Consider the following 15,735-nt stretch of genomic DNA (forward strand, 5'->3'; position numbering starts at 1 on the left):
TACTTCACACGGCTCTACTTTAAATTAACGTTTCGGCAGATTTTGGCTCTATCTGGTGGATATGTGCTGAAGCATAGACATCCGACCAATCCCAATCTGCCATTCATATCGATTTATATCGACAGAGCACGATTTCGAAACCCAGTTGCCAACTCCAATATTTGCATTCACCACGTGGTTAACCTATCTCAGCGTGTATGGTATTCGGTACACTTCGCGGTCTTTTACATTTTCCTTCAGTAATTAGTGTGCTTTCTATATTGTCGGAGGGTTCTAGTGACTCTGAGATCAGTGTAGTATTCCCTTTGTAGGCCATAACCTCGTTCCTGTGCCAGTCATTAGCGGTGAGTGATTTTTTATTTCCTCATTCTCTTTTATTCTTAATAATATATTCTCTTATTAGTGTCAGATATTGTTAAGGAGTGTAGTTTTTGTGAATTTGCTTTCAATCCATATTCAGTTTTTCTGAGTACGGTATTACATTTTACTAGGGCTGTTTACCGCGGTCATTTTGCATCAGCTGTTCTCGCGGACGTAGCGCGCTGGCAACAGAGGAAAGGCTATGCTCATTTGCTTTGAGACACTTAAATTTAGAAGTAAGGCCATGCGGACTATGACCATATGGAATTTCAACGTGTCATGAACAATGTCTCACTACATCATTTAAGAAAGGTTGAACGTCTGCGATAAGGTTCGCGGGTGCACATGCCGGTCATTCAAAATCGATGCCTGAATGGTGCGGACATTCTACGGAGTTGAAACTGTTGCTGGCCGCCCGGAACGTGGCGAATTGTTAAGGTTCACTGCCCTCTTGGAAGAATGCACACAACCAGAGACATTGCTAAGATCCAGACAGCCGTCCCCATACATGCCATGCATGTCCCTGTGTATTTCACGCCGTGTACGCCCCGGGGCACACAAATATCTCACTAAACTTCGCTGCTCTTCACGTGGACAGCAGTAACATGCATGCCATGTTTGTTACGTAGTTCAGGCTTCCCTTGCTAGAGCTACACGCAAAAAAAAAAAAAAAAAACCCACGCTCTGTAGTGCAAACTTCAAATTATATCGTCGTGAAATTTCTGAACAAATCTGACCAATAGGTCAGTTAAAAGACCAGTAAGTTTCCTCCTAAGAAGATGTAAGGCTGGAGCATCTTGTTGCAGAAATATATTGACAGAGTTAAAAACAGGAAGTGTACTCTGAAGAAAGTAGCAAAACAGTTTTGTGTGTGGGTCTTGTATGAAAGATTTCACAGTTTCAAACTGCTTGGTGGTCTCACTTTTATGGTGGGTCTCACTACAAAACACGAGTGTCAAAGCTTCCCACTGCTCAAGAACTCTTATCAATAGACTGAAGAAGCGAGAGCCAACGGGTACTAACATATTTCAAAATTTTGTGACCCTCTGTGCCACAAACAGCCTGATAAACTTTCAACGTGTTTTGTCTTCTAGAACTCTTGTCAAGATAGTAATATAACTGAAACAAAAAGTTCTCTACATTGACTGGCAATTGGGCTGCTGCTTTTTGTGCACAGATGTGTATGAGATGACATGAACAACCCGGGACATAAACAGAAGAATGCCTGTTCTTCACAAATTTGGCAACACCTTTATTTGCCCCTATCATTGTGTATGCATTGTCAGATGAAAAAGAAATGCAATTTTCCCATGGAATGGCTAAAGAAGACAATTCACTATTAATTACAGAGAAAATTCCCTCAGCAGTATTGTCACTACTCTCTAACAATGACAACAGAAGAGTTGATATTTAACCTCTGAGCATTACAGAAAGAGACAACTATAGGATAAAGTTTAACTGCATTTGAATCCGTACTACCATCAGTAGCCAAGGAAAAAGGCGTTATTTGCAAAAGTTCACTTAATTCCTGTTTTGCCTCAGATGCCGTGTATTGAACTAAAGCAGAGGTTTTAGTTCTTGCACAACCATATTTCTGAGATATTTTTGAGTCGGGGAACATTGATCTAAACAAATTTCCAGCGTGGTGTGAAACTGATAACGGAATATTATGCTCCAAAAGAAATGATTTGAACAATAATTCGGCATTTGTCACCGCAGTTTTATTACTTTTTACGAAGAACGATGAAACAGACTGGTTTCGTAATTTTGATTCACCGTATGTGTGATGTTTCTTGGATTCTATGTGTCTTCTGCAATCATCTCGTCCACCGTGAGCCACAGAGAAATCACACGAACACACACTACAGAACACGTGGTTTTCACTAACACGTGAGGCAAGCAAGCATGGCCATTCCTTTGTGTAACCGTCTCGATATTTCTGTAACACTGCTGTCTTCTTAGAAGAAGATGCTATTTGACAATTGCTCCACTTCATTTCACAAAACCAATCACTACTTTCCGAATCAACGTCTAGGATAATTAGAATTGAAATGCGCTAAATATATACCATTCTTTCTACGAACACAACAGAGAGCTGAATGTGCGCACTGGAGAACAGCAAGGCAAGGAGTAGAGCCTACCTCACGGCCGACTTGATACGTCATTCCCGCGTCATTCTAGCTAAGAAAGCAGCGTATATCTATGTAGCTGGCCGTGATTTCACAACGCTCGCGGGAAACTAAAGGAAGTGACGACCAAATAACTGCCAAATATGTTTGGTAGCCAACGTACAAGCATTGAAACGAGGCGGGTTGACCAGTAATGCTCTAAGAGATTGAACATTTCTTACTTCTTTCCTTTTTTTCACAGAAATTAATTTTTATCGTGACAAGGTTGCTTTTCCGTAATAATTTCCCCTTCGACCGTTATGCCGTAATCGTGAAGTGAAATCCGTAATCATTACGGACAATCCGTAATAGTTGGCACCTCTGCATAGAACAAATAGAAACAATGTCATGTTTAAAATAATCAATCCACACATTTTATTTACCAACAATGTAAGAGGAAAATATGTTGTATTATGCCAAATACAAAATGCATGCAAACCATAAATAATTACTGAACCCATGTAGTTAGAAAAATTTGTTCAACCTCTCGCTGAGTTCTGCATGCCAAATACCCAAGACATTGCCTAGTACATGGAAGTGGGTTGCCAGCCAACAATGCCACAGTAGTCATAAATCACCTCACCGTGACAAAATGTAGTTACTGCAGGATGACCACTAACCTCAGGCAGAAAGGCTGCCTGGATATAAACGTAGGAAGATGAGGACAGGATCGAGTACATATTAAGAAAGCACTAATCTTTATGGTGAACTTCTTAGGTTGGCTCTAATTCAATGCCATTTTATCATAGGAAACCATGAGCTGAGAGCCCTTATGATCAGTAGGGATGGGGCAAATGGTTACTTTCCAGCATAATGTTCCTGTGTATTCGTTACACTGTAGTATTAGGTTGGAGTATTACGATATAAAAGTAACATAATACTAGTTGCAGGTCAACTTTTGGAAGGAACATTCCTTATACCTGCTGTCTCTTGCAGCCCCTAACTGCACCTTAGTAAGTACTTATAAATAGCAAAACTATATCTTCATTTCGCTTTCTCCTGTCCCACTGTCCCTTTCGCTAGCTCGTCACATTTTTAACTATTCTTAGAAAAATGGCTGCAATGACCCATTTACATTCCGAGAACCAATACTCCGAAACCTTCATGTATAAAAAACGCAGTAGCTGCTATGTGAATTTGTAGATGTCCAAGGATCTGTAGTTAAACAGACATTAGGGCCAGACTTCATAAAATGTTGATGCCGCCGGAATGGGTCATGAAAAAATTGCCCTCCTAGGCAAGACGTAAGCAGAGTTTAAGCCAGTATTTTTTATTTGTTTTTTTTACATTGCACTGACACAGACTGATCTTACGGTGACGATAGGATAGAACAGAACAGGACTAGGTCGGAAGCAACAATGGCCTTAACTGAGGAACAGTCCCAGCATTTGCTTGATGTGAAAATGGGAAACCATCTTGAGGACCGCCGGCAGAGGGGTTCGAATCCACCATCTACCGAATAAAAGCCAACCAGCTACGTAAATCAAACCGTGTAGCCAACTCGCTCTGTAAATCCAGTGTAAAAGGCTCCAAAATAGTCATTTGCCATTTACAGAAGGTTGTGGGTATGTGGTAAGCAACAGTGTAGGTGGCTTGTCCAGCGTCTTTTCTTTTTTCTGTATATCACCCTTTTTTGTACTGGTAAAAATTATGGTAGCAGCTTTTGGTGCACTGCCTCCCAGGTTGCAGTCGATGACGAAATTTCAGGACGCACAGATTCACAAAATGGGACCTGCGATAGCTTTTCAGGACCTGATATTTGAGTTCCATGTACATTACCAGAAATATATGAACCGGTAGAATTATCAATTTTTTAAAAATTATTATTATTGGGTACCTTATTTCAATGCGTTTCTAGGAAACCGTTTTCCTGCAATTGAGTTTTTGTTCACGTAAATCGTATCCGATGTAATACATCCACCGACTCATTGTCCAGAACACTGAGTGAAACTCGAGATGCAAGATTGGAAGACCACGTGTAATTGTTCCGAGGAACTACGCTACTGTATGTATTACCAGTTACCACCAGTAAACCTAATACAAAGTACTTCAAATAACTAAAGAATATCTGTAGCCGACCAGCAAGTATCGGTATAGGAATGCTAGTACTGCCACTAAACTGTTACAAAAGTATCGCTCGCGCCTGCGCAGGAGTGCACGCTTTAGCATGCTGCTATACTTCCTAATACCAGTTAGCCAATCAAACTCCCTACTCTTCCCCTGGTTTCGGTGAGACTCTTTTGTATCGGAGTCTCCAGAGGAAATTAATATTTCTGGAACAGCTCACTGTTATGGATTAGGATACAGTATCATGTTAATATGTAACTCCCATCTCTAATGATCAGCCTCTATCGACTCAGGACCTCTTCTCCTTACAAGGGACAATAAAATAAATGCAAAACAATGACCGTTGATTCGTTTTATGGGTTACATTTTGTTGAAAAACAGAAAAAACTGGTGGATCTCTGAAAACACTAGAAAAATCAACCTTCAATCCAAGCCATCAACACGCAGCTCTTTTCCATAGCTAAGCTTGGCAACACTTTCAGATTACTTAACTAAATACAGAGAAATTTTATAGTCAACACAAACACTATGATACTTACCACAGGAGGTAACATACCAGGAACAAAGGGCCGAGGAGGAGGCAGAGCACGAGGATCCCTGCCATATCGCCTGTACCATTCAAAGTATTCCACTTCCTCTTCATAACGGCGGCGTTCTTCCCAATACAAACGCTCTTCCTCTTCCATCATCCTTAGGGAAATAAATAGTAGATTTAACAGCCGCAAATTTTGCCAGTAAGACAAGTGCCATAAAAAAGGAAACTATTACAATTCTGAAGGAACTAGAAGTACCAAAACTAGAAAGGAGCAAGATAAACCCTACTGAACATAACTAGAATGCAATTAGAAACCTTAGTAGTATGAACCACCCACTTGTTTTGCACATAATTTGCAAGTAAAATGCACTATTTTCTCATTTTCAACTAAGGTGGCAGCCCTTGCCAGCCAACAGCAACACGGAAAATAGTGGCAAATCTTGATTAACAGTGCCCCCATTTTAATTCTTATACTTCTGGGCGTCTGTTAATGGGTCGAAGTGAAGCGTTTGCGCCGGGAGGCCCGTAGTGTGATTGAGTGTGAATAACCTGCGCACTCCACCCAAGCCTACAAGATCCTTGCTCAAAACTAGCAACTCTAATCAGTCGCATGTTCTCGCTTAACATGTTGCTGCTATTTTATGCTTAATATCGAGCTGTTGCTTTAAATTCACAAAACTTGTGTGTATATATTTCTTACAAATGATCGATCAATGCAAGAATATTGCAGCAGAGGACAATTTTTTTTTTTCTGACGATCGATGCGATGAAACTATAGCTTGAGGAACGACAGATGCAGGGAAATTTCACACTGGTAATCTGGAACATTTTTGGGACGGAATAAACTAACCAATGAATGAATACCACAATGCAGAAACAAAATGTATTACTAAGGAAATGAAACGGAAAAGGCTTTCAGCACAATAAATTACAAACCTGGCATTGGGGGAAGACACGCATCAGGTTGCAGGCAAGAAGGAAATTAGCATCCAAAACTGAGAAACCTAAACCACGGAAACTCATCTTGTGTTAGGAACACAGCAAAAAGACAGCGGTATAGTGCTGCCAGGAACGAGACTTGGGTCTCGTCTCAAGGGGTGCTTTGAACTATCACACCAACCTAAATTATTACGGTAATGTGAAAATTATGTAATTATCTACATGATAAACGTAGACATAATCTGTAACTATGCGATATCAGCAAAATAGTAAGTCTAAGTTATTAGACGTATTACCCAATTAGTCAGGAAATACAAACCTCAAATGTTCTTATAAATTAGCGTTAACTACACACATTTTCTCCCTTTTCCTTGTTTGGTCCTTCAGCAGTTTTGGAAATTATATTTTGTTTTATTCTGAAGAATATATTTTAGTAAGTAGGTGTTTTTTCTTTTACAGTGCAATGTTAAAAAGGCATATTTTGAAATACCAACCCGCCAGATGTAAGAGGCAATGCAGGCTCAAGATGGCACGTCCATTAAATAGGCTGCAGAGACTTAGGGCCGATTGCAGAAACGATGACTAATTAAGCCTTAGACATCGTCTACCTAACCAACGCCTAAATCGTTCACGATCTTCCATTGCATAAACAATGTTCAGTCGATGTTTAACTAGACATCCCTTAAAGTTTCAATTTTGGTTTGAAAATGGATACAGAAGTATCTTTCAGGCAACTCTTTGCTTGTCGCAACCAATGAAATTCGCCGGTGCGCGTGCCGAACGCCAGTCAGCTGTTTGTCTTCCTACACATTACTCAAATATGGCTGAGCATGACTTGCCCACAGATAAGAGTATCGTTTTCGGTGGAAATTAAATATCATTATCGACACTAAAGCGACACGGCACCGTACGGGGAAGTGTAGCTTTCATTAAAGCGTTGTTACAGCTAGTGTAATCTACTCATAAATACGGTAGCTTCGACGAAGGGAAGATGAAGCAATAGTAATGTGTAACCGAGTGTGTTGTACGGGCCATATAGATGTAGCTTGTATTCTGGAGATCGTAGGTTCGAAACGCATCATCGGCAGCCGTGAAGATTGTTTTCCGTAGTTTCCCTATTTTTACACCAGGCAAATACTAGGGCTGTTATGGCCACGGCTCTTCTTCCTCAGTCCTCTTTAACACGTTGAGTGCCAGACCAACTTTCATAGGCTTGCCGTCTAGTGCCGTGAGCTAATAACATCGAGTTACTCCCTGGTGCCAAAATGTTCACAGGCTTAACCAAGCAAATGATCGCTGATATGAGGATGTATTTATGATATATTAGGTTAACTTATTATGTATATTAGGTAAAATATTGCGACCCCATATGGGGTCGTATTGGTCATTACGAACTGTACACGTACACGTGCCCCCATATGGGGTCGTACTTATACAGTAGTTACTGTCCCGACGCTCGGTCATACTTACATTTTCCTTTGCGGGGATGCGTTATATGCTGTTGATTATGATAGATATGTTATCTTGTTCATACTGGAGCCGTTAAAAAGTACGATCTCCGATTTAAGGTCAGGAAATGTTTGTAAATGACGATCTTCCGATTTTAGGTTAGGAAATTTTTGTATAGAATATAGTTATATAAAGTAGTGAAAATCATGTGAATTTGGTAAATTAGGATGTAACAGAATAATATTATAAGAAGAATTAGTAGTTACGGAATATTGAATAAGTATACCATTTTTTTTGTATAACTTTCAATTTGAGTAAGAGAAACTGGCAGCGCTGGTTATGCACATGGGAAACCGGTGACTATATCGTTGAAGACGGTCATAATTGTTGCAACAGCTGGCTTTGAAACCAGGAGTACAGTGGGGAAGTGTGTGCTGAAGACTGTAATTCATGAATGTGGTTGAACGTGCGAGATTGATATTTGCTGTATACTGGGTTCAAAATCACTGTAACTATATACTTCGTCTATATCATCATTGTCCGACTTGTTTGATATATCATCCAAACAGTCTGCACTAAGTCTTTTACTGATCGATTTACTCGTAACGACTTAAAAAAGAAAAGGAAACTCACAGCACTGCACACTAACATAAACAACCCGTGCGTGAGATAGACAATGACTTTGTCACCCTACAAAGCACTCTTGACGTACCCATATGGGGTCGCGCCAAAACAGGAATTGAGAAATGGAAGGTGGACTATGCTCGTACTTTAAATAGACGACCAGCAGATGGGAGGAAGAGACTTTATACATCTTCGAAACACATACTTACTGCGCACCCAAATGGGTTCGCACAGTTCTTGATTTAGAACTAACGTACGACCCCATATGGGGACGTGAAGTTCAAAAACTTGGCTACTCTCACGTACCCATATGGGGTCGTATGGCACTCAACGTGTTAAACGATAATCACCACCACTTGCCTTTTCCTATCTGATAGTTGCCGATGATATATATAAAAATCCCATACAACCTACTTTTTAGTTTTCACTATTATGTGTGTTTACTTGGCAGTAAATATAAGTGAATCCCTCCTGATTGATATATGTGACAGCCCTCAGACGATCGGGACACACAATTCTGATATGTATGTAGTCGAAGTGACCTATAATTCCTTGAAAATTACCTCATGTACATAATAAAATATATCGGTTGCCAAGAATTGTATTCAAGTTGACAGTTACCGGACTGTCACTTTGTCAGTCTCAAGAAACAAGTCTCTCGTAAAGCGAAACCTTATTTTATTGTTATCTCCCCGTGCATGTCAAACGAATTGCTGTGATTTAGCAGCGGGCGACCCACAGAGATGCCGTCGGACTAACCTTTCTTTTCGGAACCGTTTCAACATGATCATACAAATTACATATTTTATGCTACATAACCTCTGTGATTCACTCCTCTCATTTGAGGTTAAACAGTGCTCTCGGCAGTGTTTAAACATGACCGGTTGAACATCGGTTTTAGACAGTGTCTAAGTGATAAATAACGTCTCTGCAATGCGGCAGCCATGCTTAGGCATTGTTTAACCGTAGACATCGTCTAAATACCGTTTCTGCAATCGGCCCATGGTGTTCTGAGGAACACCCGAGGGATAAAGTCCACGGAAAGACTCCACCAAGGCAAAAAATTGGGTCTGAGTCTTTCTTCACAGCAGAGAAGGAGAGCATATAAGTAGAAAGGGCTCTTTCTCTTTGTAAAGCAGAATTTTGCATTACAATGGAAGACCTGCAAAATAGCGTTCAGCAGCTTAAAGAGCTGAAAAGACCATTCCTGTTAAAAGATGGATGGCCAAGAAGAAAATGGTGCCAGTCTTTCTTGAAGACGAATCCATGTCTAACACTAACAACATTGGGCAAGTTGGCAGTGCGGTTAGGGACATGCAGCTGTGAGCTTGCATCCGTGAGATAGTGGGTTCGAATCCCACTGTCGGGAGCCCTGAAGATGGCTTTCCATCGTTTCCAATTTTCAGACCAGGCAAATGCTGGGGCAGTAGTTTAATTAAGGCCACAACCGCTTCCTTTCAACTCCTATAACTTTGCTTTCCCATTGTCACAATTAGACCTGTGTCGGTGCGACGTAAAGCCACTAACAAAAAAAACCCACAGAACTCAATTCTTCGTCATGCTGCAGATCCCCAAGAAAATATTAGGAACTGATTCAAGAAGATCCTTCAATTCTTGGAGAAAATTGTAAACTGTTCTCCATTGACCCATGGCGTATATTCAACAGGGAAGAAACAGCTTCTTTTCCTAAAACCCAAAGGAAAAGTGCTTGCTAGAAAAGGAGAAGTTAACTCAGAGAAAGAGTGGCTAACTGCTTTATTGACTGGAAATGCTGCAGGAGAATGGCATAATTTTTTTTTTCTTTCAGTACAAATACCTTCAATACATAGCTAACATGCCCACAGAATGAGGCATTGGGAAATCCTAAACGGCTGGATGACGGGAAATCTTCTACGAATTTCTTAGTAATGTATTTCATCCATAGTTGGTGGAAAAGAACATCCCTCTGCAAGTAACTATTCATCAATGGCCATTCCTACAATCTTATATTTCACACCAGTACGTTATGCGAGGGACACGACGTCCTGTAGTGCTCTTCCTTAATGCCACTCACATCATGCAACCAATAGATGTTGGGAGTTTCTAAGCAGCTGAATGGGTGGAAAACAGCTGTAAACAAATTATGTACTAGAAGAGTCAGCAGCAAAGACGATCCAACATTGAAGAAAAAAGACATTGCTGCCTTGGATAAAACCTCAATAGAAAAAAAATGTTGCAGTAGAGAATTTACAACATTTCTTTCAGGAAATGTGAAATTTTCCCTTTGAATCCTGGAGAAGGAATTCCTGTCCCTATGTGTATAATTCCAGAAAAACCTCAAATTTGCTGTGAGGGACACATCACTTTTAGAATTTTGGAAATACACAAACACTTCAAAACCAGCAATGGTCACCTCCACAGACCATCCCGAGGTGCCCTAGTCTCCTGAGGATGGTTGCCTAGTTGTACTTCCTCTTAAAACAATAATCAACACCACCACCTGCCCTAGTCTCCAGATACAATATCCGACTCAAACAAAACCCAGTCTTTAAACTTCTCGTGTATATCATTTGCCCATTTTCACTGGATCCTGTTCCTATTTCTTCAAACGATCATTCCAAAAATCTATAATCGCTATTGAAGACAGGCCCACAGTCTTCTCAGACTCTCATCCTAGGACATCTAGATTCAAACACCCATCAACTCCAATGAAAGCTTCCAAAAGCCCTAAAGGAAAGTTAATCCTTCACATTTCAAGAAAGCATTGTGTAGGCCTTCTGAGAGGTCAAGGATCGAAAAACTAGAACCACAAGAAGTTCTCTCTATTGCCAACTCAAAAGCCTGGCAGAATTACTTTACAAGCAAAAATAGAAATGCAGAAAAAAGGGGAAGGGCAGCAGGGAGAATGAGAAGGAAAAAAGTCTAAAGAAAAGGGAAAACTTGACCATGAACATCATTTTCAGAACTTATTTTTTGGGCATAATTTCATGAATGCAGTGAACCACATGAAGATCAAGTCCAGCTTGAAAACTTAACAAATGAATATTTATGACCTGGCTCTAGGACTCTGACATTCACTGGAGGAAAGTGAGGGACATCAAAATACCAATATGCCTACAAAATCCAGAATAATGAGATAGTGGTACTGATGACAATTGTTCTAAGAGGAAGTACAACTAGGCGACCGTCCTCTATATAACACTAATGGAGAGAAAAAATGGACTAAACCAACACTTCGAAAAACGAAGCTACCGGCCACAGAAATACAAGGGCCACGAAGGGCATTGAAATTAAAAGACTCCCTAGCCCTCAACTTAATAGCACTGGGGTCAAAAAAGAACACGCGTTGACCAACGGAGGGCCTGACACAATCAAGTGGAACCAATTATAGAATTCAGCTAAGGGACCCGTGGTCACTAAACCACGCTCAAGTTCCTCTTATGACAGGCATAGGGTGCCCTGGGTATTATTTCACCGCCCCACCCACAGAGGGAGGGAGATGAAGTGGAAGTTATGGGCACGCAAACTCAGGAGAAACTAACAAGGTGTTCCTATCCAAAGATGATATTTCGTTCATAAATTGATAGCAAATAGAAGGCATTCTTCCACATCCAAAAGTGAATCGGCAAGGCATCAAAGTGAAATACCTAACTAACTTAAAAGGACCTGTTGGTGTTCGTGAGAACTGAATTTACAGGTTAAGTCAAGCGATTCCAACTAAGGTGCTCCCATGGCCCCGGCCAGCCGTCAGCAGCCCCGGTGCTGTGCTATAGCACCGTTGCGGTGGTGGGGCAAGGAGGGGAAGTGAGAGAGGCAGAACCACAGGTCATCAAGTCAACGCGCAGCTTATGAAAACACTATTATTTATGACAGTTCTGTGAACACACAAACACAATTTTTTCTGTACATACTTTGCGTTTGCCTTAATGTACATTTAGCATTTAAGTCGATTGCTGACATCGTTTTGCGGAAACTAATTTACCAATAATGGGTACAATCGATTTGGCAGCAGAAATTCTAACTACAGCCTCTAAAGTCCGCATCAGAAAGAGAAGTCCTAGTTCTCCATTTATTTAAATTCAGAATTGAAAAACATCTGTTTTTTGCAATTTTCAGAGCAACAATAGCCCATAACGTCCTCGAACTGTGCCTTCTAAAGTATTGGGTTCAAGTATCTGTGGGACAGGGAGATAAAATAATTATCTTTGTGGGTTCTTTTTTGCAATAGGTCTCATGGTGATGATGGGATAGGAAAAGGGTATGAATGGGAAGGAAGCGGCCGTGGCCTTAATTAACGAACAGCCCCAGCATTTTCTTGGTTTGAAAATGGGAAACCACAGAAAACCATCTTCAGTGCTGCCGACAGTGGGGTTCGAGCCCAATATCTACCGAATGCAAGTTTACAGCTGAGCGCCCCAAACCGTGCTGCCAACTCACCCGGTGTTTTTTCTTAGCAGCACATCTAATTCTAAACAGTTCATAATAATACAAAACCAAAAACGAAAACAAATCTCCTTAATTGCATGTAAAACAATTCCTAATGAGTAAGTTATTACGTATCTGAAGAACTTAGCAATTCCGATTTTAACTTGGCAATTTGTTAGGTTCTTGCTGCGCCAACAATGTCATCATAGGTGGAAACATGTTTATTGTTGTAGTGTCGTCGCACGGTTAAGACTTTACGCTTGAAATGACATGACAAATTAAACAGTGAGCTTTCCCTTTGGTATTGAGAACAAAATATGAACCCACCCATGAAGGATTAAACGACATTTTTAACAAAGGTGAAGCCCAACTGCTCCACTGTCTGTTCTATCAAACAGATTCTACTGAGAATGACACACACAGGGAGAGAATGAGAATGAATGTAATGTCTTACGCACACATGCACCTACCACTGCGCAGTTAACACAAACGGCTTGTAATAATACATTACATCCTTGCAAATTTTCAGTCATTTCCTGAATATTTTGTTTATATCCCTGTATTAAGTTAAAAACCTTGGTATTTTATTTGTGTTGTAAGGCTTGATTTGTGCATTTAGCCTCACCTCCACTGTTTGTATTATGGGGAATACTAGTTCCAACCAGGAACAGAGAACTAGTAACCCACGATTTCCATTCCCAAGAACACTTTGTGCAATTTATCAAAAATAAAAATAAATATTTTTAAAACACACATTTACATTTATTTACTGGAATCTGGTCAAGTTGAAAACGGACAGTTTGATGTAACTTACACAGATACTGACTAGTACGACTTCTCTGAATTGACGTCATTTGTGAAGATTGAGATGCTATGTACAGGGGTGACCAAATTATTATACTCAAGATGTTTTTTTCTATTTGTGTTTTCCAGTTCTTGGCACCTATTTCAAAGAACGCATTTAGCGTTTTTTCCTTTATCCATAATGTCTTACATCTTCCAACAATAGATTCCTGGAATTTTTTCTCATGACTTGGCAAAACAGTCACCACAATGGCAAATTGTTGCTTTTCAGTTCTCATGAGAGTTACTGTATTGAGTTCATTGTTTATACAGAGAGTCTTTTCCAATTAAAACTAGAACAGCAGAAGGGGTCAAAATGACACTCGCCTTCGATTATTCTTTAATATCATGCGCATTCACGTATCATTTCTCTTCAAATATCTAGACTTTTCATCGTTTTTCTTCTCGTTTACAGTGATGTATCGTAGTCAGCAAAATATTTACATTCCCATAGATTTTTGATATGACATACCCCAGACAGTGGTAGGGATCATTTTGACACCTGTACAATTACTTAAAACAATGCAACAGTTTGCAATGCCAGCCTGGATTATTAGTATTGTTACCAGGCAAGCTGGCCGTCCAGTCAGGGGCACGCGGCTTTTCTGGAGCTCTACACATAGGGACAGGAATACCGTCTCCAGGATTCCAAAGGAAAATTTCACATTTCCTGAAAGAATGCTGTAAATTCTCTACTAACATTTTTTTTTTCTATTGAGGTTTTATCCAAGGCAGCAATGTCTTTTTTCTTCAATGTTGGGTCGTCTTTGCTGCTGACTCTTCTAGTACATAATTTGTTTACAGCTGTTTTCCACCCATTCAGCTGCTTAGAAACTCCCAACATCTATTGGTTGCATGATGTGACTATTAATGGAATTAGAAAATTGGAAAACAGCAACGGAAATGTTTGTACAGATTGCTATTGCATACTGATTTTAATTTGTTATTTGTGCGAGTTTGTTATCTTTTCCAACTTTTTATGAAAAATCATGTATTGTTATAAGAACCTTAAACCAAAATGGTTTTGCATTCACCAACAAAAATCTGTCAAAATGAAGTACATACCGTAACTACAGTACAGTGTGCACGGTAAATATCTTGTTTTATTGCTTTCACTGTGTAAATAATGTGTGATGTACAATTTACGTTAATACAGGCAAGAGCTGTGGAAAATGTGGCTCTTTACTGAAACCTCAATTTAAGGTAAACCCCCATTTTAAGGTTAAAAAATCAAGTCCCTTCAAAAACGTTAAATACGGGTTCTACTGAGATTCACTTTTAATATATGGATACCCAACCTCCAAGAGCATAATTGAACTTACCCTCCACATGCCATGCACTTGTGCAACAAGAACGCAGTTTTGAGCGTGCGCTCGTGGAGCACACCTGCAATTTCGAAGGAAGATCAAAGGAGCTGGTTGAAAGTTAATACGCTAGAAGGCGCAATGCAGGGCAATGTTACAAAGGATTGCAAGAGGCTTGCGGTGAAAGTGCATTACCTTACCGTACTGTAACATAATTGGTCAAGGTCTTTGAACAAGGACGACAAAATGTGGCAGACATGCCGTGGCCTGATTATCCTGCAGTAAGTAATGAAGATGTGCAGAATGAGAACGTGGAGTACTGGTGGATTGTTAGTCTGCTAACAATACAGAGCTGGCGCCTTCGACTGTGCTGCAAATCCTGGAGAAGCGGTTGGGAATGCAGAAAATTGCCTTCAAATGGGTTCCACATCATTTGACCAAACATAAAAAATGGCTGCAATAGGATTCAGTCCGTACGCACCTCGAGCGCTATGAACGAGACGGTGAGGCCTTCTTACAGCGGATAATGACTGTTGCCGAGACTTGGGCCAGAGTTTATGAACAGCAGCTGAAACTCCAAACGAGTGGCGTCATCTAGGGTCAAGTGATCAATCGCTGGTGCCGGGAAGTGCTTTACCACCCACCCCTTATTCTCCAAATCACAGCCCCAGCGACAATTTCACTGCTAAAAGTAAAGCATCACTTTTACAGGTCCGCCTTCGCACAGTGGCTGACATACTCTAGGCCACCGACAGCGACTTTCAGAGATGAGGCACTCTACTAAATGGCATCCTACAGCTTCTACATCGCTGGGAACGAGTGCTACAGAACAGGGGTGATTACTTTGAAGGCCTGCAAAACACGTAATGTTGTAAGTATACTGTGTATCTATAGTTGCCACCATTTTAAAAAATCAACCCATGTAGTTTAATTTCATAACAGTTTTCAAAAGAATTCAAAACTTGCTTTTATATTCATTACGATGCATAATGTCTTAAATGTTAATCATATACATATAGGTAAAAAAAAAATTAGGTCAATA

The 15,735-nt window shown here is 40.3% G+C and overlaps 1 protein-coding gene across 4 annotated transcripts in view; it reads right to left on the reverse strand.

Annotated features, from left to right (window-relative positions):
- Positions 1-15,735, reverse strand: part of Zn72D (Zinc-finger protein 72D) — a 166,164-nt gene that overhangs the window by 70,401 nt on the left and 80,028 nt on the right. For all 4 annotated transcript variants that reach the window (XM_067136935.2, XM_067136934.2, XM_067136933.2 and 1 more), the window contains exon 10: positions 5,135-5,285. In XM_067136935.2, the coding sequence (XP_066993036.2) occupies positions 5,135-5,285 (151 nt within the window). The remainder of the gene's footprint in view (positions 1-5,134; positions 5,286-15,735) is intronic.

Source organism: Anabrus simplex, chromosome 1 (genome assembly GCF_040414725.1).
Source record: "Anabrus simplex isolate iqAnaSimp1 chromosome 1, ASM4041472v1, whole genome shotgun sequence".
Taxonomy (NCBI): Eukaryota; Metazoa; Arthropoda; class Insecta; order Orthoptera; family Tettigoniidae; genus Anabrus; species Anabrus simplex.